The sequence below is a fragment of the Squalius cephalus genome, assembly GCF_949319135.1.
Source record: "Squalius cephalus genome assembly, chromosome: 22".
Lineage (NCBI taxonomy): Eukaryota > Metazoa > Chordata > Actinopteri > Cypriniformes > Leuciscidae > Squalius > Squalius cephalus.
The window spans coordinates 4147146-4173557 of record NC_137143.1 but is presented as its reverse complement, the minus strand read 5'-3'; the positions used below and the strand labels follow the sequence as shown (position 1 = coordinate 4173557).

The following is a 26412-nucleotide window of genomic DNA, read 5'->3' as shown; positions in this document are numbered from 1 at the left end:
GTGCTTTTTCATTTTTATAATTTTTTTTTGATACAGCTTTAATTTTTTATTTCCGTTTTTGTCAAAGCAACATTTCTAATATTTCGCAAAGTCATCACAAAGAAGGGTTTAAGTTTTTCTATCTAATATATTTATATTTTACTTTATTTCAATTACTAAAAAAACGATTTTAGTAGTTTTAGTATTTCTATACGGTTACCACTAATGTTACTTTAGGAAATATTTTAGGTTTTCATCCCAAACAAAACCCATTAACCCAAATGTAAAACTTTCACCTTGTCAGAAAGAAGGAAACTAGGTGATATGCAACTGTAATACGATCAACAAACGTGGAAATACTTCACAAATCTGTGTTTTTAACCAATAAGAAATTAAGCAATAAACAAAAATTGTAACAACAAAAACTAAAGCACCATGGGATAAAATATAAGCATTTTTGCTAGTTAAGGCCGTGTGGGAGGGGAAATATGATATTAACCAATAACATTATCCACTTATGATATCAAATCCCATCTACATTATTTCCAGCTGAATATTCTGTTTCAGCCAGAAATAACACACAACATGAAAGTTAAATGACTTGTGAATGTCCTTTCATGTTGTCTTCAGTTACAAAATGTAATGAATCATACAAACACAAAAGCTATCCATACACAAGTGGGGATTCTGGTTAATGCTGACCTGTCATGTTGTAGTGCATCCAGTTGAGCATGATCTCTGGTGCACGGTACCATCGGGTGGCGACGTATCCCGTCATCTCATCGTCAGTCAGCCGGGCCAGACCAAAGTCCAAAATCTGAGCACAGTATCAGATGCAGCATTAGTCATAAACTAGACCGCTCATATTACCCTGTGCGCCTCAGTGTTTGCCTGACAATAAACCCACTGTTGGTCAACAGAGGATAATAATAACAGATGTGACAGTGGAAAAAGCATCAGATGATGATGAAGATCTTGGCAAACAGAGCACGCTCTCACCTTCAGTTCACAGTCTTCATTTACAGCCAAGTTACCGGGTTTAAGATCCTGTACGACAGAGAAAGGTGAGCAAATAGACTGAATAAGTGAGAATCACTTTGAATTTGCATCATGTTTTACTACGCTTTCATGCACTAATAAACATCATCCTGGGAGCTAAAATCAGGCCATGACAGGAAGAAACAAACAAAAAAACTTTCATTATAAACCATAAAGGTGTTTACACAAGCAGTGGTGCAGATGAAGCCCTAAAACCCAATCTGTGTCCCTCAGCAAACCTGCAATAAAACCACCGTTCCGCACTAATGAGAAAAAACTCAGAAATGCGTTCGAATCAAATCAGTTTCACATTCTCACTGCCTTTCCTTCCTCAATACACATCTAGTGATTCAGCCAGAAACTGAATAAAATTAATTCCTGAATTGTATTTCTAAAGTAGGAGCTCTGTAGTTTTTTCAGATATTTTATTAAATGTGAAAGACCTTATAAAATATGTGTGTATATATACACTCACCTAAAGCATTATTAGGAACACCATACTAATACTGTGTTTGACCCCCTTTCGCCTTCAGAACTGCCTTAATTCTACGTGGCATTGATTCAACAAGGTGCTGAAAGCATTCTTTAGAAATGTTGGCCCATATTGATAGGATAGCATCTTGCAGTTGATGGAGATTTGTGGGATGCACATCCAGGGCACGAAGCTCCCGTTCCACCACATCCCAAAGATGCTCTATTGGGTTGAGATCTGGTGACTGTGGGGGCCATTTTAGTACAGTGAACTCATTGTCATGTTCAAGAAACCAATTTGAAATGATTCGAGCTTTGTGACATGGTGCATTATCCTGCTGGAAGTAGCCATCAGAGGATGGGCACATGGTGGTCATAAAGGGATGGACATGGTCAAAAACAATGCTCAGGTAGGCCGTGGCATTTAAACGATGCCCAATTGGCACTAAGGGGCCTAAAGTGTGCCAAGAAAACATCCCCCACACCATTACACCACCACCACCAGCCTGCACAGTGGTAACAAGGCATGATGGATCCATGTTCTCATTCTGTTTACGCCAAATTCTGACTCTACCATCTGAATGTCTCAACAGAAATCGAGACTCATCAGACCAGGCAACATTTTTCCAGTCTTCAACTGTCCAATTTTGGTGAGCTCGTGCAAATTGTAGCCTCTTTTTCCTATTTGTAGTGGAGATGAGTGGTACCCGGTGGGGTCTTCTGCTGTTGTAGCCCATCCGCCTCAAGGTTGTGCGTGTTGTGGCTTCACAAATGCTTTGCTGCATACCTCGGTTGTAACGAGTGGTTATTTCAGTCAAAGTTGTTCTTCTATCAGCTTGAATCAGTCGGCCCATTCTCCTCTGACCTCTAGCATCAACAAGGCATTTTCGCCCACAGGACTGCCGCATACTGGATGTTTTTCCCTTTTCACACCATTCTTTGTAAACCCTAGAAATGGTTGTGCATGAAAATCCCAGTAACTGAGCAGATTGTGAAATACTCAGACCGGCCCGTCTGGCACCAACAACCATGCCACGCTCAAAATTGCTTAAATCACCTTTCTTTCCCATTCTGACATTCAGTTTGGAGTTCAGGAGATTGTCTTGACCAGGACCACACCCCTAAATGCATTGAAGCAACTGCCATGTGATTGGTTGATTAGATAATTGCATTAATGAGAAATTGAACAGGTGTTCCTAATAATCCTTTAGGTGAGTGTATATTTATAATGCATTTAACACACCTACCCCGCCCAAGACCTACAGTTCATCTTACATTTCAAGTTGATGGTGACGAACATGAAGCAGAGCAACAACTCACTCTGTGATGGAGCCTACAGAATACAGTTAGAAAGGCACTAAACTTCAAGATATCAGGGCAAAAATGCCCTTGTACGAGTGTTTGTCTAATATTTACTATATCCTGATGTAAAAGTCTAAAAGTTTACATGAAATCTAAAAGTTTATGTGCAATAAATTCTTTGTTGAATCAAATAAAATATTTTTTCTAAAGCTACTTTTTGTAATGTCTATTTGATGTTTGGGATTAAAATGCTTGGGGTATTTTTTCTCAGCCAAATTTGATTTGCGATTAATTCATCTCCACGTCGTGTAATAAAATAAAATAAATGTAATCGCTTGACAGCGCTAATATATACCGTATATATACACACATGCACATGGCGTTCCCGTTTGAAGCTTTAGGGTCAGTAAGATACTTTAAAGTCTCTTCTGCTCGGCTGCATTCATATTTGATCAAAAACACAGTAAAAACAGTAATATAGTGAAACATTATTACAATTTGTAAACAAAAACAGTTTTCTAACTGAATATATTTTTAAAATGTCATTTATTTCTCTGATCAAAGCTGAATTTCCAGCATCATTACTCCAGTCTTCAGTGTCACATGATCCGTCAGAAATCATTCTAATATGATTATTGGCTGCTCATGAAATATTTACTATTATTATCAATGTTGAAAACAGCTGTGCTGCTTAATATTTTTGTGGAAAATTTCAGGATGAATAAAAAGTTAACAGAAAGAACAGCATCAATTTGTAGTATTATGAATGTCTTTACTGTATAAAAGTATACATATATATATATATATATATTTATATTATGTTATATACACACACACACATACATGAATAATTAAAAGGAGATATGGACAGAAAGTGTGGTTACTCACTCTGTGGATGATGTCTGCTGAGTGAATGTACTGTGTGGAGAAAAGACAGATGAACTCACTTTAACCAAATACAGAGATCAATGAGAAGCCGTTGTTGAACGTCTGAGTGAAAGGGATTATTGAAAAAGTGAAGGAAAAAAGTATCAGATGGATACTTTCGATTGTAAGTAAGGAGTATAAGTAAGTAACAGTATATTGTAAGTAAGGATAAGTCGATTGTAAGAAAGGAGAGGGATTCAATCGGATAAAAAGAGAAGTCTAGAAAACGTCACCAGAGGGAAGTCGTTTCAATAAAAGATTAAGTTGTGATATTTTGACTAAGAAACAAGGTCAAAAGAAATAAAAAAGAAACGCATACATAGATTAATTGTTCACGACAAGATCAATAAGCTGCATTTAAAAAATAGATGAATATCCATTAATATTGATGAACTATTTGTGTTGTTAGTACTTTCTGTTGATTGACCACAGAAAATAACACTGACCAGCTTTAAGCTTTTGCAAGTGCATTACAGTAAACACTTATGTTCTCTTAGGTAAACTGAGGAATTATTCAAAATCATATGATGAGCAAAATCTAATATTACAATATGAGTGATATATATTGATACAGGTACTTTTGCTGAAAACTGAACCCCTAAATGTAATCAAGTAATAATAATGTCTACTTTTTAATTAAATTTATTCAATTTAGCGCCTATATGTGATTAATTTAAAAACAAAAACGAACAAAAAACTTAAAAATGAAGTCTTGCATCAGTACAAAAAAAGTTTCAAACTATTTAACACTAATCAAAGTAAAAATAAAAAGTTAAAAGCAAGATTTAGAACAGTAATCGATTATAAGACTGGATATATAGACAAATGTGCTTGCAATTCATGTGAACTGTATAGTATGTGTGAATACTGAATATATAAGAATATTGTGTGTGAAGTTGCAATGTTTGGTAACTGTAAACAACAGATCAAAACATCAGTCCCATTACAGCCAGTAAAGCTGTCTACACTTCAAGTGTCTGTCTGCCACGTAATGCCATGGATACTGTATATACCACAGTAAAACCCATACAGCAGAGTACTGTCAGTCCTACTCAACGGCTTGCCACAGATGTTGTCACAGAATATTCCTTTAAGCTCCCATTACATCGAGCAATTACAGCAAAGCAACAGTGAAGAGAGTGGGCAGGGCCTAACCTTCAATCCTCGTAGGATCTGATAAATGAGGAACTGGACGTGATCGTCTGTCAGCTTCTGGCACTTGACAATATTGTTGAGGTCTGCTCCCATCAGGTGAGTCACCAGATACCTGTGAAACAAAGTCATCATGACACAGCAACTTCACAGATCATGACACTGAAGAGTGAAGACTGAGGAAGAGTATGAATAAGGGCTGCACAATCATAGTTTTCCTGGGATACAAATTGCAAAATGAAAAGAGGAATTTTCACAAGATGACATGGGGTGATTTTTGGGCTGTAGTGCATCTGAATAAAAAAGCAGAAATATTATTTTTACTCTAAGGACTTTGAGGGCAAAAATCTGAGTGTACACACTTGGGTGTGCTTTTTGAAGAATCAACTCAAACCTCTTTCAGTAACTAATCAGTGAAAATAGTTTCCATTTGAGTCGAGATTTCACAGGCCACATTTACATTTATGCATTTAGGAGATGTTTTTATCCAAAGTGACTTTCATTGCATTTCAAGGTACACATTTACATTCTTATCAGTTCTTGCTTTCGCTGGGAATCGAACCCATGACCTTGGCATTACAAGCGCCAAAGATCTACTGTTCGAGCTACAGGAAAACGTCCTACACACAGAAAAACATTCCTACTGTTTTTGACTAATTCAGCTGATAATTGCAGTGAGCCATATCATGATCAATTTTACTTTGATAATCGTGCATCATATATCAACGCTGTAAATACAGAACGGCACCTCATTATTGGCCCACACTGTTCACGTGAGCGTTTATAAACAGAGTAGAAGACTGACGTGGAAAAGAAGAAATAGTTGAATAAAGTCGTTTTTTTTGCTCACAAAAAAACACTCTCATCGCTTCATAACCAGGGTTTGAAATTAACTTTTTCACTCACAGGCCAATTTGGATACTAAATTTTTAAGTTACCGCTTGCTTATCTCTTTATTGGCATGACTGTACATAAAACAATATTGCCAAAACTTGGAATACATAGAATAATAATAAAAACATCAAAATGATAGAAGAAAAATAAATAAATAAATAAATAAAAATAAACCATATATATAAAATAGAATTTCGATTTCATACATTAATTTCTTATTCAAACAAAATCCTGTCATTCAGCCATCTCCTCTCTTCCTCTTTCATCCTCATCCTTTCCACCAAAAATGTGTTTTAGGTGGACAGATCAATACCATACAAAGAACATCAAAAAAATAAATAATAATTTTAGGATGTTGGAAAATAAAAATGTCTTTTCTGTTAACCAAATGCTTTTTAATCTTTGCTATTGCTTCAATGCAAATGAACAAGCGAGCCGTTATTTTTTGCGTGGTGACATTTGTTCAAGTAAGCCAGATATGCGCTATTTGCGCTAAATTTGCGCAGATTTGGTTTCCACGAACTTCCCCAGCAAAGTGAGTAAACATAATAAGTAACACCAAACTGGCCAGTGATTTGACAGCGTTACACGCCACAGTCGATTTTTAGTTAATTTCTAAACCCTGTTCGTAACATTAAATTTGAACTACTGTAGTCGCATGGACTATTTTAACGCTGTCTTTACTACCTTTCTGGCTCTTGAAAGTTGTAGTTGCGTTGCAGTCTATGGAGGGACAGAAAGCTCTTGGATTTCATCAAAAATATCTTCACTTGTGTACCAAAGATGAACGAAGGTCTTACGGGTTTGGAACGACATGAGGATGAGTAATTAATGACAGAATTTTCATTTTTGGGGGAACTATCCCTTTAACCTAGAACACACACTGTAGTGTACAACCAATCCGCTTGTGGAATGTGTCTGGTGCGGAGCCAGCTGGGCACAGGGTCGCCTGCCGAAAGCTCTTCTGAACTGTGAGAGGAATCCAAGAGCCGCTCGTTTGACCCGGCCATGAGCCGTATCATTAACCTTAAGCATGAGCGCTTTGCGTAAGCACGAGGGGTGAAACAACCAGACCATAGTGAAAACGTCTTCCATAGCAGAGTCGTTTGCACGGCAGATACTCAAGTATATGGATACATGCGGTTCAGAAATATCTCTTGCCAAATGCTCTCCTCCCTCTTGCCCCCGAGCTCTGCTCTCACACTCATTCTCCTAGAGATTTTTCGGGGACGAGGTATTTATAGGAGTATTATAGTATTCTTAGCTCTTGTCTCCATGCATCTTGCAGTGCTTGTGCAAGCGCTCGATGCTGATAACGAGCACAGCGAGACCCTTCCTCCAGTGTAGGCTCCTGTTCCCACTCTCTTCGCAACCAAACACAACTCACACTGGGGCTTTTGTTCCAGGGAAACTCACGGCGCGCTTCTTCCTCTCTCCCTGCAGTCGTGACCTCAGACGGCTCTAACCAGACAAAAATGAACTATACTGAGACTGAGCGCAACAGTCCTTAAAGAACCCCTGAGATTAAAATGGGACCTTTATGCCGATTAGCTTCGATGCATCATGTTCTAGTGGCTTTGCATCAATGACCCAGATTTTGCATTAGACATACAATGTTTTCGATACAAGCCAAGCCACAGGTGTGACATCCAGGATCGTCTTGTTCCAGGTTTCACACTGTTCAACCCTGACTGTGTGGTTAGTAATCAAGGGCAGCCAGGTTTCAAGATTTCACTTTGCTTTTGTAACCTGTTGAAACACAGAAGTGCTTCTGAAGGGGCATTTACACAGTGTTTAATGCTGTTCAGAGGTGGCACAGATGCATTTACATGGAACATAAAACTGGCAGGATTTAATCGGTCTTTCAATCTGGCTTTTATGCTGCGTTATGTCTTTACACAATTTTGTGCAAGCACAGAGAGGCCTTAAAGGAACAGTTCACCCAAAAATGAAAATTACCCCATAATTAACTCGCCCTTAAGCCATTCTATCTGTGTACAACTTTCTTCTTTCAGTCCAACACAGTCGGAGTTATATTACAAAGCTCTTCCCAGCTTTGTAATGGCATTGAATAGAGCTCGAGTTTTTGAAGCTCCAAAAAGCGCATTCACCATCATAACCCATACGACTCTGCGATGGGGTTTTGTAAGAAAAATATCCATATTTAAAACTTTAATAACTATAATCACTGGCTTGCGGCAGCTGGGTGACTCATTGTTGGTTAATGTTCTTATCAGTATCTTTTTAAAGCTGCTCTAAGCGATGTTGGGTGACGTCAATTCTTGTTGACGTTCGAAGTATTGTCAAACAAACGGAGGTTAGCTCGACCCTCCCTCTTCCTCATCCCGTCCCCTCCCCCTCCCTTCCGTGCTTCCTGAAACAGTCATGAACGAGTCGAAGGCTTTTCCTATGTAAATTCAGGACTTCGCACGTTCCTTCTCCTTTTCCCTCTTCTTTGCTATTTGTTCATTGGAACATCGTCTCTTTGGTCGTGTGTCGGCCATATCAAAATTCAAGAGAATATAATTCTAACGTTAGTCGTTGTCTAGGACATCTCTCCTCAAGCTAACTTCCCTCTTCATGCTTCTCTCTCCTCCACTCCCTCCTTCATGTGCACACTCACTAACCCCCCCACCCCCAAATCATTCTTGTCAGTTATTGGCTGGAACACTGTTTGTTATGTTTCGTGGTCCAGGCTGTGCCAGTTTGTTTTTGTTGCCGTTTGTGGAGCCTGGGCTGTCTACAGAGACCGCTTTTTTTTACAGTGTGTTCAGGGGACAGGCAGCTCTCCAGTGAGGAGATGTTTGCTGTAAGTGACAAAAAAAATGTTTAAGCCTAAAAAATATATGACATCGCTTAGAGCACCTTTAATAACCTCTTATTATGAGGTTTATAACAGTAATTGGGCAAATACAAGTGTGCAACTTTGCAATTAAAATGAATGTGAACTTTAAATTTCAGTCACACGTTTCATAATAATGGAATTTAACAATAATATAGAAATGCAGTAGTGAGTTATGTAGAGTTGTGAATGAAAATATAAATAAAACAAACATGCATCGGGAAGTGTTTCGGTATAATGGCAAATATTTTTTATAAGTCAGACCACCATAAAATGATGCATGACACTAAAGAATTTAGGACAGAAATGTGTTGATACACTAGATTCTAATATTCACAACACAAATAACATTAAAATATATGAAATTATCATATAATGGTTGAGCTCCAGAAAATATCAGCATGAGTGAAAAGTGAACTGAAGTCAATCAAATGAACACCATTAAAAAAATGTCCTGTAATATTTACAATAATAATTATTATTATTCATAATCTTTTGTATTAATAACTATTGATAATTAATAATTATATTCTGCCTCAAGATTATACAGGTATGTGTGTGCATTAAGCTTACAAAGCAAGTGACACAAAATAATTATTAGCATGACAATTAATTGGCCAAAATTTCATAATTACGACATCTCATATGCCAAGGCAATACATTTTTATCTATAATTCCCTGGATGAGCGATTATTCTATTGTTTGTGTTATGATTATTTCGAGGCAGCTATATGAGGCAATAACAGTTTGCAGGTTATTGCCTGTGTGCCACGAGGAAATTATGCCGAGCAGATGAAGCCTGTTGCCATGGTAACTACGGATATTCCCAACACGTGCACAGCCACGATGTTCTTTCCCTCTCCCGGAGCAGAACTCGACGGGAAGCAAACGCTGCTGCTTTCTGATTATCACTTTGACAACTGGATGCAAGGAGCTCGAACGCTTCCGGATTGAACAGGCCCTTCGACACATGCCGCATCATCAGGGCTACATCTAATTAAGCTTTTATTGAGCAATGCGGGGTTGTGAAGGAGACACCTACACCTACACCTACACCCCCCCCCCCCCCCCCAAAGAAAATGGTTTTAAGTCAGTTATTTATATCTTTTGCTGTAGTGTGTCAGTAGGAAATATCAGTTTACATTTCCAAATAGGGGTGGGCGGTATGACCAAAATTCTGTTTCACGGTATGACTAATTTTATTTCACGGTAACGATATATTTCACGATATAGTTATTTATTTATGTAGTTATTCTCGAAAAATCGTCAAAAAGGTCTTTGTATAATAAATAAACCCAAATACTTTAGAAATTAAAAGTACTTTGTTTGAATTTTCTTTTTCTTTTATTTGGTAAATTATTTCTTTGGTAAATTATTTCTTTGGTAAACTATTTTTAATAGCTAAACACTCTCATCAACTTTTAGATGAACTGTCCCCAACTGATTGATAATAAATACAACATAGGACGGTGCAATTCAACTTTAAATAAAGTGTTGCTGAATAATTTTTCAATCTCATGTTATTGCTTTACTTCATCAATCAGTTTATAATATCTGAATATTTTATATTGAACTATTCTATTCATAATAAATTAGTTACTTCCTTTTAATTTGGTAGGATATTAGTAGATACTAGTTATGTTTAAATGTTTTCCCGGTACATTTTTGCCATGTCTGCTTTTAAAGGGCTTGTTTTGTTCTTTTTGTGATATCTGGCAACCCGAGGTTCAGAAGTGTCAAGTTCAACAAGTTCATAACAAGTGAGGAGAACAGCAGTATAAAAATCGAACAGCAGCTACTGTTACTAGTGTTGACTAAGTAGTGTGTAAATTATACACACCTTGTAACTGCGCCATTATTTTACATAGCCCGTGAACTCCGACACATCGCGCGCCCTCTCAGTGCGTGTGCACGCGCGCGTCTTTTGCATCAGTAAAATGCGATCGGTTAATTTGAGTGACAAGTTCTAATCACGCATTGAATCAAAGGAAGATTTTATCAGCTGTTTCAGTGGCCAATTGTTTGGAGTTAGAAATATATAACTCGCGCTGCATATTTAGTAATTTTGCCTCAGATACAGGATGATACATTCGCTTTAACAAGCAGGTTGTTCATCACCACGGCAACCGCTCGGGCGTCATGCTGAATGCGAGTTTCGTGTTTAAAAAGTAACTATACATAAGAGACAGAAAGATGTCATGCAGTTAACTATACATTATTTAATGTTATTTCTATTCGTTACGATATTGATATACAAACTGTTGAATTGTCAAGTAAGCTTCATGCTTTCCCCGTTGCGATCGTGCACTCCTCTAAACTGTAGCCTACTGGTGCTGCACTGCTCTTGTCTTGATTGCTGCGCCTTTCTCCCCGAAATATCACGTTAACAACAACCCTTTAGAAAACGTAATTCCTTTGTGGATCCTCTTGATCTACTTTCTCCATGTTTCTTTGACAAATCGCAGTGTCTCAGTCTCACGCACGCTGCATGTGAGTTAACCACGCCCACTTATTTACATGTCGCGGTATCACGGAATAAAAAAATCTGTTACGGTTGACATTTTCTACCGCGGTAACGATATATACCGTCATACCGCCCAGCCCTATTTCCAAACATTCTTTTTGCCATTAATTGTAATAATCCAGTGAGATTTGTGTATGCACAAGGAGTCTGACAACAGCCGGTCTGATCTGATCTCACCATCATCGAGTCCGTCTGTGATTACATGAAGAAACAGAAGAAACTGAGACAGACTAAATCCAGAAGAACTGCGGGAACGTCTCCGAGACGCTTGAAGAAACCTTCCTGCAAAGCTTTCTGAAAAACTATGCGCAAGTGTACCTGGACAAAAGCCGTTTTAAACGCAAAGGGTCGTTACACCAAATATTGATTTGAATTAGTTAATAGAAGTTAAATCATAAATAAATTCAATTTGTGATTTTATTTTTGAAAGCATTCTCACTTTACAGCATTTTAACACAAGTGCCAGGACTTTTCACAGTACTGTAGCTTTGCAGGAAGGTTTCTTCAAGCGTCTCGGAGACGTTCCCGCAGTTCTTCTGGATTTAGTCTGTCTCAGTTTCTTCTGTTTCTTCATGTAATCACAGACGGACTCGATGATGGTGAGATCAGATCAGACCGGCTGTTGTCAGACTCCTTGTGCATACACAAATCTCACTGGATTATTACAATTAATGGCAAAAAGAATGTTTGGAAATGTAAACTGATATTTCCTACTGACACACTACAGCAAAAGATATAAATAACTGACTTACAACCATTTTCTTTGGGGGGGGGTATTAACATGCCTAAGACTTTTGCACAGTACTGTATATCGTGAAGAGCCTGCTATGAACATGTTTCATGAACATACATTTTTTTTTTGCATGTTTCAGAAGTGCAAGGTGGCCCGAAATGTGCCTGATAGGACAAAAAAAAGGTTCACATTAACCGTGTAGAAATGAAGCAAATACTCACACGTCATTGAATTCTTCTAGACTGGTCGCGGGCGAGAAAACATCTAGAAGACCAATTACCTGCAACAAGGAGACAATTAGTCTGAATCACAGCAACATTTCAAGATTACGGTCAAATCATTTAAAGAAGTGTTTTTGCTCTATTGCATGAGTGTGCACTTCAACTGAGCACACACACTGAACAGACTGTACAGTAAACACATTAGCTGCTCTTCATCATGTGTCCTGACTGAAGTTGTTTTCTGCTGTTGGTAAGCATGCGGCCCATTGCGGTTCCCCTCAGAGGAAGCAGCACACAGAGTGAGAGGTGTTGCTTCCACTTGAGAACATCCTCTGTTACACTCATTTATATTTTGTGTGGGCATCACCTCTCTCTCTCTCTCTCTCTCTCTCTCTCTCTCACTTTCTCTCTCACTCTCTCTGTGTCTCTCTCTCTATGTCTCTCTCTCTCTCTCTCTCTCTGTCTCTCTCTCTCTCTCTCTCTGAGATGGTACATTTTATTCTGGTTAAACTGTTGATGCACTTCTGCCCATGGTAACATGCATGAACCTTGGCCATCGTCAGTGTTTCAGCAAAATGATGACTGATTAATTACCCAATTGTTCAAACGTTTAAGGTAGGTATAACGTTTTTTTGAAAGACGTCTCTTCTGCTCACCAAGGCTGCATTTATTTGATCAAATTTTTATTTTAAATATTACAATTGAAATGAACTGTTTTCCATTTGAATATAGGCTACTTTAAAGTGTAATTTATTCCTGTGATAAAGTCTTCAATGTCACATGATCCTTCATAAATCATTCTAATATGGTGATTTGATGCTCAAGAAACATTTCTGACTATCATCAATGTTGAAAAGTTGTGCTGCTTCATATTTTTGTCAAAACGGGATGCATTTTTTAGGATTCTTTGATGAATCGAAAGATCAAAAGAAGAGCATTTATTAAAAAAAAATCTTTAAGTTTAAGGAGTGTGTCATTGAGAATTAATTACAAACTTGATCATCATGAAAAGAGTTGGGAATCAAAAAAAAAAAAAAAAAAAAAAAAACCTTTAAAAATTAAAGTTAAAATTATACAAAATGTATTAATTATATAAAATTCAACATTTGATTCCGCTTATCGATTCCTGTGAGCTCATTTTAATGTGGTTTTAAACCATTTAAGCACAAGAATTATAGGACAATTCTGTTATAGGACAATTTAGTTTGAATAAACGAGCAGACACTGATTAGCTATTTGATCACCTAAATTAAAAAAAATATAATGAATATTTGTGTAGTGTTCAATGTTGTTATCAATAGAGATACGCGGATGGGGTATTATTTCATCCGCAACCGCATCACAAAACTCATCATCCGCACCAGCGTTTTTTGACCAAATTTCAAAGCCGCACCCGCCCGCCATCCGCCGATTGTTTTGCGGTCTATGGACGATGCAATGCTCTGCTGATGCGAGCCGCAAGAAAGCCCTTGTCTGTTCTAGAAAGGATGCAGCAAAGATATTTAATGCTAATGTATGAGGCATAGGCCTACGCTGAGTTTCATTCATTTACGATGAGATCCGCTCTAGTTCACAATGCAATGCAAGTGAACGCAGCGCACCGGCGCATCCATGTCACGGTTATTATATTGTCATTTGCTTTTTATTTATTAAATACATGCAATTGGTTGATGAAACATTTATTAAAATTAAGATACAATTTGTAAAAAACGAAATTCGCTTTAAAGAAAGGCTTTTAACAATGCAATGCAAGTGAACGCGGCGCGCTGGCGCCTCAATGTCACGGTTATTATATTGTCTACTATATTACGAAATTCGCTTTAAAGAAAGGCTTTCTACAAAGAAAAAGTTAATGAAGTGGTAAAAATCATGTCTGATGATTTACAAAACAAAACTTGCGTTGGTACTTGGCAAAGAATACAGTTGGAAACGACGTAGACCATTAATGACACAGACTGTTAACAATTGTTTTTAATTAGTGTTTAAACATTCTCTATGATAAAAAAATGTTTGTAAAAAATATTTTAATAACACGGTTTTGGCAGTTATATAGATCTAATGACGGTGTTCAACTATAACCGTCGGTCTCACGGTTATATACTAACCATCACACCCCTAACTTTTCATAACAAATGCTATAGATCAATAATAAAAAATTATAAAAATAATTTACATGTCTCCAAATCTCCAAAGTGTCACAATAAATGACTTTCATCATCTGGATTCAGTCAGATTTAATGAGAATCTGTTGTTCGTGTGTAATAAGTGGGCAGATAGTTCGCTCTAGCCTGACTACGTCAGACTTCGTACTTTCGCTCAATTTCAGTTCGCTTCTGTACTCAGTCTGAGATAGCGTCCATTTTCCCCATTTTCCTCCGGCCTGAAAACAGCCGGCCAATCAGCGAACAGAGGGCGGGCTGAGAGCCGTGACGTACACGCTGATTGTACCGTGGATGCGTAGATTTACTTAACTTAACCTGCAAAAGTCGTTCACAGCCATGTTCACTCCGGTATTTCGCTCGATGGTTTTGTTTTCGCATCATACATGTGTTTACAGTGGAAGTTAGATGTGGCTGAGCCTGCGCATAACACACGCCATAACCAAACGTTATGTGATTGGCTTACGGGGTAACCAATGATTTTAAACTTCAGACAAGCGCCCCCCCGCGAGAAAGAAAACGCTTTTCAATTATGCCATGCCAGACTCTGTCTACGAAGCAAAGCGAAGTAGCAGAGTTTGGTATTACCAGGCTAAGTTCGCTCCAGTACAGTATTTTATGTTACTTAGCCTATATTGTGAAAGATAGTGTCGATAAATAGGTTACGGATCATATTTCGCTGCACACAAAGAAAATAGAGCAAAAACTCGCAGCTCGAGTGCCAGTTGTTGCCACTGGTTTCAATATGAAAAAGGAAGATTGATGTTTGAAGAGCCGATCTGTTCAGGGATTTGAGGGTTATTAAACATTAACATCTGTGAGACAGAGAGACAGACAGACAGCGCCAGGGAACCCGAAAGTGCGTGCATGAAGGAAAGTGGAGGGAGAGAGAGACAGAGAGAGAGAGACAGAGAGAGAGAGGGGAATAGAGCGAGTAGGTGGCTGTGATCCAGCATAGAGTTTCACCCACGCTCAAACAGAGGCAGCACAGATTCGTGGACTCTGGCCAGAACGCAAAAAAATGAAGGGTGTTTTTTTTTCTATGCCAAAACACGGAGAGTACCTTGACAAAAACAGGCAATAAATAAGAAAATCGCATAGGAACTACTGCATGCCTGCTGAAAAACAGCAGCTCTTAAATGCACTTTGGACCTTTGACTTCGGCATTTTGAACAAAGCATTACAGAGATCTGTCACAAAACTGTTTTAAAAAGCAAATATTTCACATTATGCATTTATGACGTTGCAGGGAATGCAGCACAATAATCTCTCCCCACGCCCTCATTAGCTCTCAGACAATAATCAATAGAGTTTCATAATGCACAGATGAATCCCCCGCTGGGATCTGTGCTGGCAGAGGATGTGAGGTTGCTTAATAGACATGAAAGTGGAAGGAGAAGAAATCACAGATCATGAGTGAGAACTTTAGAAATACAGTCAGCGCAATCCTGTCAAAAGAGGACTCATACTGTATCTGAAGGTGGAAGAAAGAGCAGCTAAAACATCTTTCTTACATTCTCGTGTTTCATGTGTTTCAGCAGCCGCAGTTCTCTGTATGTGCGCTTGGCGTGGATGATGGACTGGAAGGGCCGGGACAGCTTCTTGACTGCGACCCTCAAGCCCGTCTTTGCGTCCAACGCGGAGCTGTGGAAAAAAAACAACACCATGTTATGGATTCGATCAACATCGCAGGCCACAAGATTACAGGAGACTCCTGGTTTCACAAGCAGTGATGTTGTAGGAAAGAATCAAGAAGAACATCCCTAAAAAGCTGGAAGAACTGGTTTTAAAAGCATAAAATGCTCCGTTACCATAATAAAAGTGGGTTAGTTTCATACAGCAAGAGTAAGAACATGAATCATCATATGCAAATGAGATTCTCATAAACCTCCCTCCTCCAAAAACGTGACTTCTTACAACCATCTAGATTTAATAAATAACACAGAATGCTTTGTTTGGAAAGCCTTAAATATCAGCATCCTCCTCTCAGCCACTGCAGTGGCGGATACAGATGGTGGAAAGACTGATCTTTGCTATTAGCAATTTTCCAGTTTTATATGATTTGCCTCTGTCCACGTACAAGGACATATTTAAGAAAAAATGATGCTAGGAAAAGTGTAGGGGGAGAGCGAGGCACAAAGTAGCACTTTTTGACTTTCTCAGTTTGTGTAAATCTACTTAGGGTTCAGAGTATTTCTTTTTTCACACACGTCAAGTACAATTAAGTGGTTTTGTTTTATTAATACAGTATATACTTTTTTCTTGATATACCCTGAAAGAATGGAAGTGAAATGTGACAACATGCCCCATAGGTGAGGTACATTGTAACATGACCCTATGATAGATTAAAATGCTATCTGATCTAATAAAAAAAAAAAAAAAATACAACACAAACTAAAATATTTTCTAAATAAAATACAATTATTAACTTTTTCATATAAAATAATGGCTTTTTTTAATAATTAAATATAAAGTTTTGACTACGAACACAGGAAAACACAGCTATACAACATAGTTCAAAACAAATAAATAATTAGTAATTTCTGGACATTGACTCTCAGTCTTTATTCACCTTTTTCTCATGTTTTCTCAATAGAATTAATAAAAGTATAGAATAGAATAGCATATTTCTAATAGGGGCACATTGTAACGCAGTGAGACAACATGCCCCACCTGCACAACTGGGACTTAATCCCTGCGAGTGTCTTCTGCTAATGAAGCATTAAAGAACTATATCAACCGTTAAATAACATATTGGAGATTAAAATAATATCAGATTTGTCTAATTTTAAATAAACAAAAAATAGAGATGAAAAATTAATTTAAGTAAGAAATTTACTTTTGCTATGGTTTAATAAACGTCTGGTCTGGATATCTTCCAAAAAAGTAATAATTTTGGCACAATTTTTTCTCTATATGTTGTTGATAGTGCAAATAGTAAATGCACCATGTTTCATCATGCTATGTGTGGAAGTATTTAAAACAAGTGTGTTACATTGTGCCCCGCGCTCCCCTATCTGAGATTGTGGGGATTCCAAATAGGTTTAAATCTGTAAAATTAACTATTAAAGCATTTGTGCTGAAAATGTGTTACATGTATGACATCAAATAAAACCGCATAAATGATCAGATGTGGTGAATAAATGTACCGTATTAGTACCCTGGTAATCCAGAGTTCTCGCGAGAGCACAAGCTGAATTTGCTCAGCGAGTTACTCTGGTGTCGAGTAATGATGCTCATTAAATATGCCCTTGTATCCGAGCTGCACCAATCACATCGGGTTATCTGATATAGGCGGGCCAGAGGTGAGATGACGACAGCGCTGTGACGTCCAAGTCATTAGTTAACATTGCAAGATGGCTATGGATGAACACCAGTTGTTTGAAACGGCTTTGTCCGCTACAATGAATGAGTTAGACTTGGCTTTTTATCTAAAAGAGGAACAGAAGACGGAGCTCGAATCGTTCCTTTGCAAGAAGGACGTTTTTGCTGTTTTGCCGACCGACCGGATACGGTAAGAGTCTGATCTACCAGTTAGCTCCGCTGGTAGCTAGGCTTGACTCACCCACCGCTAGCCTAGCTTAGCACAAAGACTGGAGGTAAACAGCTCCAGCTAATAAATCACTCCGCAGAAGTAGCAGTGCTTCGCCTTCTGAGAATATAGTTCCCAGTATGTATATTAGAAAATGGCTGTGTCTCATGTGACCATGTTATTTGTACACGCTGTGACTATACAAATCACAACATGTAAATAGGAAAATGTTGCCGTTATTTTGTCACTTATTGGGAGCTGTATGCTAGCTGGAGCCATTTACCTCCAGTCTTTGTGCTAAGCTAGGCTAGCGGTGGGTGTGTCAGACAGAGTTACGGCACGCATGGAGATGAGAAGGGTATGTATGGACTTGTCTAACTCTGGGGGATACGGTGAGTAAGATGAAGTCCCAAAAAGTCGGCGTGTTCCTTTAAATATTTTTTATTAATATAAGAATATTCATGTGTAATTCTTATGTACAATTTCAACCAATCATCCACATTACAAAACATCTGCTCAATTCACAAAGCATGGCTAAGAAAACGGTCATCATGCCAAACAGCCTCCGGCCCCAATTCCGTTTTCCACATACGCGCTGGAACAATGGAAGAGCAGTGACTCCGGCTTCTGCGGTCAGGAGAGCCAACAGGCTTTCCAGGAAGTGTAAGTAGGCCAGTTTCACAGATGGAAGGAGCCTGAGTTACCGTTCTCCAAAGAACACACCTCGCCAAAGTGTCTGCCCGCCCAGACAAATAATAACACACTGTCACACACAAACCCACAAGACACCATAATGGAAAGAATAGCCATTTACAGCACAACAAACATGCACTCTAAAATTAACAATTAAACCATTTATTCCTGTGATCAAAGCTGAATTTTCAGCATCATCACATGATCCTTCAGCAATCATGCTAATATGAAACTGTGGGTAAAACTTTTGTATGCATATACATACAAAATACACATAGGGTTTATTATGGTTAGCTAAAAATTAAAACTATTAAAAACACTCCGTTAATTGAAATATTAGTTGAAAAAATGTAAAAATTATGCCTTGGCAATAAACAGAAATATGTTTAAGTTGAAGTACTGAAATTATTAACTGGGAAAACCATAACTAAATAAAAAAATAATAATTTTATAATAGATAAACCTTATTACATGTTTTTAGACTAATAAAATGACAAAAGCACATAAAAATGATCATGGAAACTAACAAATATATACAAAAGCTAAATTCAAAATATTAGAAAACTAAATAACACTAAGACACTGTATATATATTTTGTAAATGTTTGTTCACTAAGGTTGCAGTTATTTGATCAAAAATACATTAAAACATATTGTAAACTAGTAATATCAATTTGTAAAAAGATCACACCCTTGGAAAAACGTGTTGCCACACAGGAACACATGCAAATCTTTGTGACGCAAAAGTATTGAAATGACTTACTAAGATAAATCACGCTCAGACATGCTAGAGTTTTGACAGACACACAATGCCAACAGTGAGGTCAAAATCCGCACCGCTTTATAGTTGAGTCTTGTAGTAATGTTTCTCTTCTAGACTCTTACATAACGAGCAGTGCGTGACTCAAACTAGCAGGACGAGGGATCGAGGCATTGCTGAAGTCTCTCCACTGCACACGCTCATGGGTGTGGTGTTTAAGGGAGATATAGACTTACACGCATTGTGAACAGACGGCTACAGACTAACATTAGGTACGGTTAGCCAGTGATATCTGCACAGCACACCGGTACGGGACTGGTGTTCTACATGCATGCTGGGTCTAATCCAACAGAAAGATCTAGTAGAGCGAGAGTCGAGCCAATGACTCAGTGCTGATTGTGAAACATGGGAAACCACCGCAGAGCACAGGAAAAGTCCCATTTCTCTATCAAACTGCTCGTACTGGACACAGAGATTAGCATTTAGAGCCTCAGGCTTTCCTCTGTGTTAAAGGGATAGTTCACTTTGAAATTAAATTTTGGTATGTTTTAGCTTACCTCAAGGGCATCCAAGATGTAGGTGTCTTTTTTTCCGCCGTAGTTTCAATTTTGATATTTTTAGATCAAACCGTTCTTGTCTGACAGTCATATCATGCAGGTCTGTGGTCACGGTCTCAAAGAGCATGCACAGAGTCCAAATTAAAACAATTCCCCATCGTAAGTACACATTGATGGCCTAAGACACGAAACGAGCAGTTTGTGTGAGAAAACGAACAGTATTTATATCGTTTTTAACTCTTGTACACAGCCACGTCCAAGTGATCTGAGGGCGCTCGCGCATCCTGGTGTGTGACGTGTGCGCAGACTGGTACATAGATATATATACACTAGATGTCGCCTTGGCTACGGCAGTTCATTGGAACGAATGCCGTAGGCAAGGCGGCATCTATTCTAGTGTATATATCTATGCACCAGTCTGCGTACACGTCACACACTAGGAAGCGCCCGCGCCCTCAGATCACTTGGACGTGGCTGTGTACAAGAGTTAAAAACGATATAAATACTGTTCGTTTTCTCACACAAACCGCTCGTTTCGTGTCTTAGGCCATCAATGTGTACTTACGATGGGGAATTGTTTAATTTGGACGATGGGGAAAGGTAAGCTAAAACATACCAAAATTTAATTTCAAAGTGAACTATCCCTTTAACTCAAAAACCATGAACAGCCTATAAACATTCAAAGATCATCAGAGGTTTTCTTGGCTTTTATCGATAATGTTCACTGCGCGATGTATCGTTTTAGCATCGATATCGCGATGTGCGCATCCACAATCGCAGGATATGCGATGTCAAGAATAGGGATCGTAGTTGATCCGTGATTCATGATCCGAAGCGGCTCAGAAAACCATATATCAGAAGTTCACTGATACGGCTTTAAAATGCATGCTGATAATAAACTTTCATGATGAAGAACTGCAATGATAATCAAAACCAAACAGATGTTTTAGTTTCTGGCGAAGTGTCTGAAGCACGAGTTGCACAGGCTCCGCCCTCTTCTGGGAAACACCAGCTCATTTGCATTTAAAGATACATGCACAAAAAAAAAAGCATGTTTTTCCTTTTTTCCTTCCACTCAAAAATCATTTGCAACATGGTTTAATAAATGATCTGTGGGGTATTTTGAGTTGAAACTTCATAGACGCCTGCAAGATATTACATCTTGTAAAAAGGGGCGTAATAGGTCCCCTTTAAAATTAACTTTTTGTTTATTGAACTGTTGTATAAAATCAATATCACATTAATCATGCTGATATTTGGAGAAAAACGGCACTCTTCGTGGGATATTGATTAACTATATTAAATTCTATAAATATAAAAGACATACGGAGGTATTTTTGCCACATTTTCTTGAATATTGGGGGGATTCTTAATGCATTTTAATACATCACGTAGTGTATGCGTGCGTGTTTTTGTAAAGTGAGGGACATTCAATATAATAATATAGTCACAATAAAGAAGAAAAGATGATAGCAATTTCGGTGTCATTCTGACTTTAAATCTGACTCAGTTTCACATATTGATTCAAAAATCAATCATCAAAAACCCCTTATTTTACGGAATGAACTTTATATCCTGAAACTTTACAGTGTATGTGTGGTCATATCAACGTTCATTTTGAATACCACCAAAAATAACTTTGACTCATCCATTCCAATAAATTTTCAAAAAAAAAAAAAAACATTTAAAAAGCATTTTCAATGAGAGTCTGACTCTGTAAACTCTATTTTTGTTATTTTCATGAATGAAGTAAAACTATTTTACATATTGAAACCAGAATGTGCCTTTAACACAGTAGCCAGGGAGACAGTTGTGTCTTCAGTTCGACCTTATCTAGATCATGAAGAAATAGTGCCAAGGCAAGAAAAACAGGACGGAAGTAGACCAAAGGAGTTTCCGCCGAAGAGCGCCGTGACTCGACCGCTGCGTTCCTGTCCTTCTGCCCTGCACTCGATCACACACAGCTCTGACTGAACCAAGCGGCAACCTCCCCGTCTCTCTCTTGAAACCAACACGGAAGTGAGTTAAACTGCAATTCGTTGACTGGCCGCTTGAGGCTGTTGTCAGAAGTGAGTCAAATCTGTATCTCCCCCATGTTAAAATGCCAAATTTTACAGCAGAAAAAAACGTGTTTAAAGCCTGGTGTCTGTATGTGGATTTGGTCTATAAGACCTTATGCGCCAGAGAAACAAGGGCGCCGCCATCTTTGGAAAATTGTCTTTTAACTTCCGTTTTGCGGTCGCTCTGTATATTTATATGGCATTTCTGTCCAGGAGTAATTAGCTTTTTAAGTGGATTTACTTAATGTAAAGTTAACGAAAGTTATCATGAGGACTGTAATGTTTAAAGCAGATGACTAAACAAATGTAAATCGACCGGGAAGATTTTAAAACGAGCCGTTCATTAATAAACACGCAAAACGCTGTGAAAATACAGACCGGAAGTCAAAAGACAATGAGCGCAGCGCTGAAAAGGGGCGGAGCTACATAAGGTCTATACAGCTCATTTTGCCCTTCATAACAACTGTGAGGGGGGTGAATTATTTTATAACTCGTCCGTTTAGTTGATTAATATTTAAATTTAAGGGTGTGGCCAAGCTACTTGAGTGACAGATGGATTGCCGCTGTCAGTGCTAGCCGTTTGTCTGCTGTTACTAGCCGTCACTTCACCTCAGCAATGTTAGCTGCTGAACTTGCCATCTCTGCAGTGTTTGTGCTTTTTTTCGGGATTATTATTTCATACAATTTAATACTTGGGTAACGTTACAAAGCCCACGTCTTTGGATTCCGTCGTTATCGTTCGAGAGAAAAACCAGAGCTGTATTTCAGTTGTTTTCCTTTGTGAACATGCACTAATGGATGTCTGGCAATTTCGTTGCTTTTTGGGGTTTTCAAATTTAAAACGTCAATAAATGCTCGTTCGTTCTGCTCTCACGGAACAGATGGATTATAATATGCTTATGTAAGTTACCGTCAGATGAAATCATGCAGGCGTCGGCGCTTTTCCGTCCGTGCAATAAATGCACATGAATGAGCGCGGATTTTCTAGCACATTTACTTGCACTTCAAAGGCAATATATATATGGTTTAACGGTTAAACCATAACCCATTTGAGAGACGGCCAACATCAGAATTTAAAATGGACTGAATAAGCTCTCTACGAACTTGAGCGATGCCGCGCTGACGGACCATGAAAGAGTGACGGACATGTATGCACATAAATCACTGTCACACACAAACACTCTCGAAGTAATACACAGTCTCACTTGTAGCCATGTCTTTTAACTATTATAATATTTCGAAGGGCAAAAATAGGAACGTTTAATTGGCTTTACATCATCAGCTAACTCGATCACGTCGAGCTAGGTGATTTCAGATAGCCATAGCCAAGCTCCTCAGTCAGCTCCACTCACGCCCCGCCTGTTTGCCTATTTTCTGTTATCCGGGAGTGACGCAAAGCCAAGATGGCGACGGCCGGCTCCGCCCACTTTAGGCTTCAAAAATGCTCTTCAGAAACCTACGGGTGACGTCACGGACACTACGTCCATATTTTTTTACAGTCTATGGACTGAACACACACACTGACTATGTGCTTCTGCTCAGCTGTCGCACTTCATGTTCTCCACGGATGCACTTGGATGATAAACAACACTGTTCTTCACTTAACTTCTTTTTTTTTTTAAATACATGGATTTTCCCCTTGATTCAGCCACTCCAAGAGAAACTCCCAATCTTCCAGAGTTCTGCAGTCAGAATCTTCCAGATTCTTTCAAACAACAAGACTTGTGACCTCAACAATGTGGGACGTTTGCAGACGTTCACAGCCTGGAATTTCATGAAATCACAGATTAGATATTCCACTGGTGCTCCAACAAAACACACCTCTAACAATAAAAAAGGCAGAGATGTCCACTGAACAACATTACATTGCTAACCTGCATATCCCGTTCTCAAATTTGATTGGGCCACGGGTGGCATGATATTTAGTACAGTGAGCAACAGTTCATATTCTATAACAATCTCTATACGTTAATAGACTTTTATCAATAACTCATCCACCGTATTTTTGATTGTAAATTGTATGTGCGAGGCTTCCGGTGTCATCCGCTTCCAGTTATTTTTAGCTGTGCAAAACAGGGCTGTGTTTCCCAAAAGCATTGTAGGTCTCAGTTAACCGTAGAGACCATTGGTGGCATTTGTTCTACGATCAACTTAGGTTGACACCGTGTCCTAACCAGACGCGGTGCGATAAGATTCCAACGACAAATAATTTGTCTGTCCACATTAGACGCGACGTGACTGCGAGATGCGTCAAAATCAATCAAAACCCACAGCCAATCAGAGCAGCGAGTGGGCGGAGTCTCGCGGCACCAGAGAGTAATCTCGACGGCACTCGCAAGAAAATGGATAAGTAGCTACATAATCAAATTCACAAATATTCCACCATTTAAACATTATTCAAACACAAATAATAATGTAATTATGTCAAATAATACACTTGTTTGTTCACAGTTTGAACGTTCTTGTTTCCATTTGTTTAATTTCAAGATCTGAGATGAATTAAAGTGGGTCATATATGTAAATGTAACATAAATTTCTACTTTGGTGCCTTCTTGACCGAGGAAAGACAGAAAGTAACTTTAGGGCGCATTTGTATGGAAGACAACAACTCCCACAATGCACAGCTCCATAAGCCACTCCCACTAATCCAGAACACCGCCTATGAGGTCTCCACCTATCAGAGAAATCACTCTTCCGCCTCCTGTTCCTCCATCAGCCTCAGCTGCTCTTCGCTATATTGCGGCTCGTAAAAGATAGCCACGAACATCTGATTCGAGCATCAGACTTTCAAAATCCTCTTCTTCAATATCATATTGAGTACCTTCCGCTATCGTCGTAACTTCACATCTGGCTCCACAGCGCCTGTTAGCTTAGCTTCCAAACAAGATGGAGGATATTGCTTTTTTAGTTTCTGCAAGTGAAGTCCCACCCACTGATCTGTAATCAGTGAGAAACGAATGAGGAAAAAATGAGGAACGAGTGTTTGTAGTCTCAACCCCTCTACAAAGATATGGGACTTCCTGCTTAGAATGACGATTTTTACATCATTATAAGCAGGAAATCCGTATTTCTCCCCGTCTCAGGGGAAAATGAGGGAATAATGCATGACCATTCAAAAATATGACTGGGTTTCTAACGATACAAAGCTTGATGCAAAAGGCTGGAGTGTCCGTTTAAGCGGTTCTCGTGACGGGGTTATCAGAAGTGTCTTTATATTCAGCCTGACAGACAGAGTGCTTCATGTGTGCCCAGAAACACGTGGCAGGAATGATTGACGTAGAACAGACCTGAACTGCTTGATTTACCAGACTGAAATGTCCTGGGAACACACACAATGGAGCGCTATTTATATCCCTGACAGAGGACACCGCTAGGACAGGACCCGCCCACATTATTAGGGACTGTCCAGGAAAAAGAAAGAGACCCGAATGGACCGTCCTCCAGACCCGTGGCTCGAGCAATGCAGGCTTCTCCTTCCTGAAACCCCCCAAGTCACATGGCAAACGGTTTTCTCTTATTCATTAGCCCAACACACACACGGCGATACGAGCTCAATGAATGCATTTCCTGCAGAGGTTTCTAACCATTTTGAGTCACTTGATGTCTAATGTAAAATCTGGGTCCTGGAAGGAAAACCACCACTAATGTAGACTCCTCGAGTCACTCATGTAACTGATGCCATATTTAGCACAGGTCTAACAGGAGTCCTCACAAGCATGACTAACCCAGATCAGTGGTGAGGAGACCACCTAATCCTGGAATTATGAGTCAGAGCCGAGAGTGACATCATGCTGTCCTCATCAGCATGCACTGAAAAATTACATTTCTTTGGATACACCTAAATTTCTCTCACAAAGACATTTATAATGCTCCGATCTGAAAATTTTGGCAGATATCGATACACGATAATTCTTTATATTTAAAAGCCGATAAACGATATATTGGCCAATAAATCTAAATCTAGATTTTTATATTATTTTTTTGAAGCCTGATTACAAAAACAAAAGTCTCACCATTAAAAGCCATGTCCCAAAGCACACAATTATAATCATTGTAACTGCGCTGCACATGTTGCACTTAACCATATTTTTCTTTTTTGAAGTGATTTCAATCATATTTCAAGCAATTCAAAGCCCTCATGTTGAACAGTGCGCATCTGAAGTGTCTCAGCTGGAGGAAATATTACATTATTTATCAGCTTTAATATATCGGACAGATTTTCTTATCGAGCCATAAACGATAACATTTAAAATGAACATATATCAGCCGATACGGATATGGTGGCTGATATATTGAGCATCCCTAATATATACATTTACTTATATTATAATTAATTTACGTTATTTATTAAAATAATAATATTTTTATTATAGATTATTCTAATGTATGATTTACTGTTTATATTAAATGTGCAATAACTTATATAAACAACTGAGTTTTAATTGTGTTTAACTTTTTATTGCTTTATACTCAATAATAAACTATTTTAACTTTATTATAGATTATTTTTGTGCAAAATTTACTTTTTACATCAAATGGTCAAAAACATTCACAACTGAGTTTTAATT

General features: G+C 38.5%; 1 protein-coding gene across 2 annotated transcripts in view; it reads right to left on the bottom strand.

Annotated features, from left to right (window-relative positions):
* Nucleotides 1-26412, bottom strand: part of mapk14b (mitogen-activated protein kinase 14b) — a 37858-nt gene that overhangs the window by 10193 nt on the left and 1253 nt on the right. For both annotated transcript variants that reach the window (XM_079857383.1, XM_079857384.1), the window contains exons 2-7: nucleotides 15757-15886; nucleotides 12084-12142; nucleotides 4873-4984; nucleotides 3679-3708; nucleotides 979-1026; nucleotides 682-796 (exon numbers count right to left, since the gene is read on the bottom strand). In XM_079857383.1, the coding sequence (XP_079713509.1) occupies nucleotides 682-796; nucleotides 979-1026; nucleotides 3679-3708; nucleotides 4873-4984; nucleotides 12084-12142; nucleotides 15757-15886 (494 nt within the window). The remainder of the gene's footprint in view (nucleotides 1-681; nucleotides 797-978; nucleotides 1027-3678; nucleotides 3709-4872; nucleotides 4985-12083; nucleotides 12143-15756; nucleotides 15887-26412) is intronic.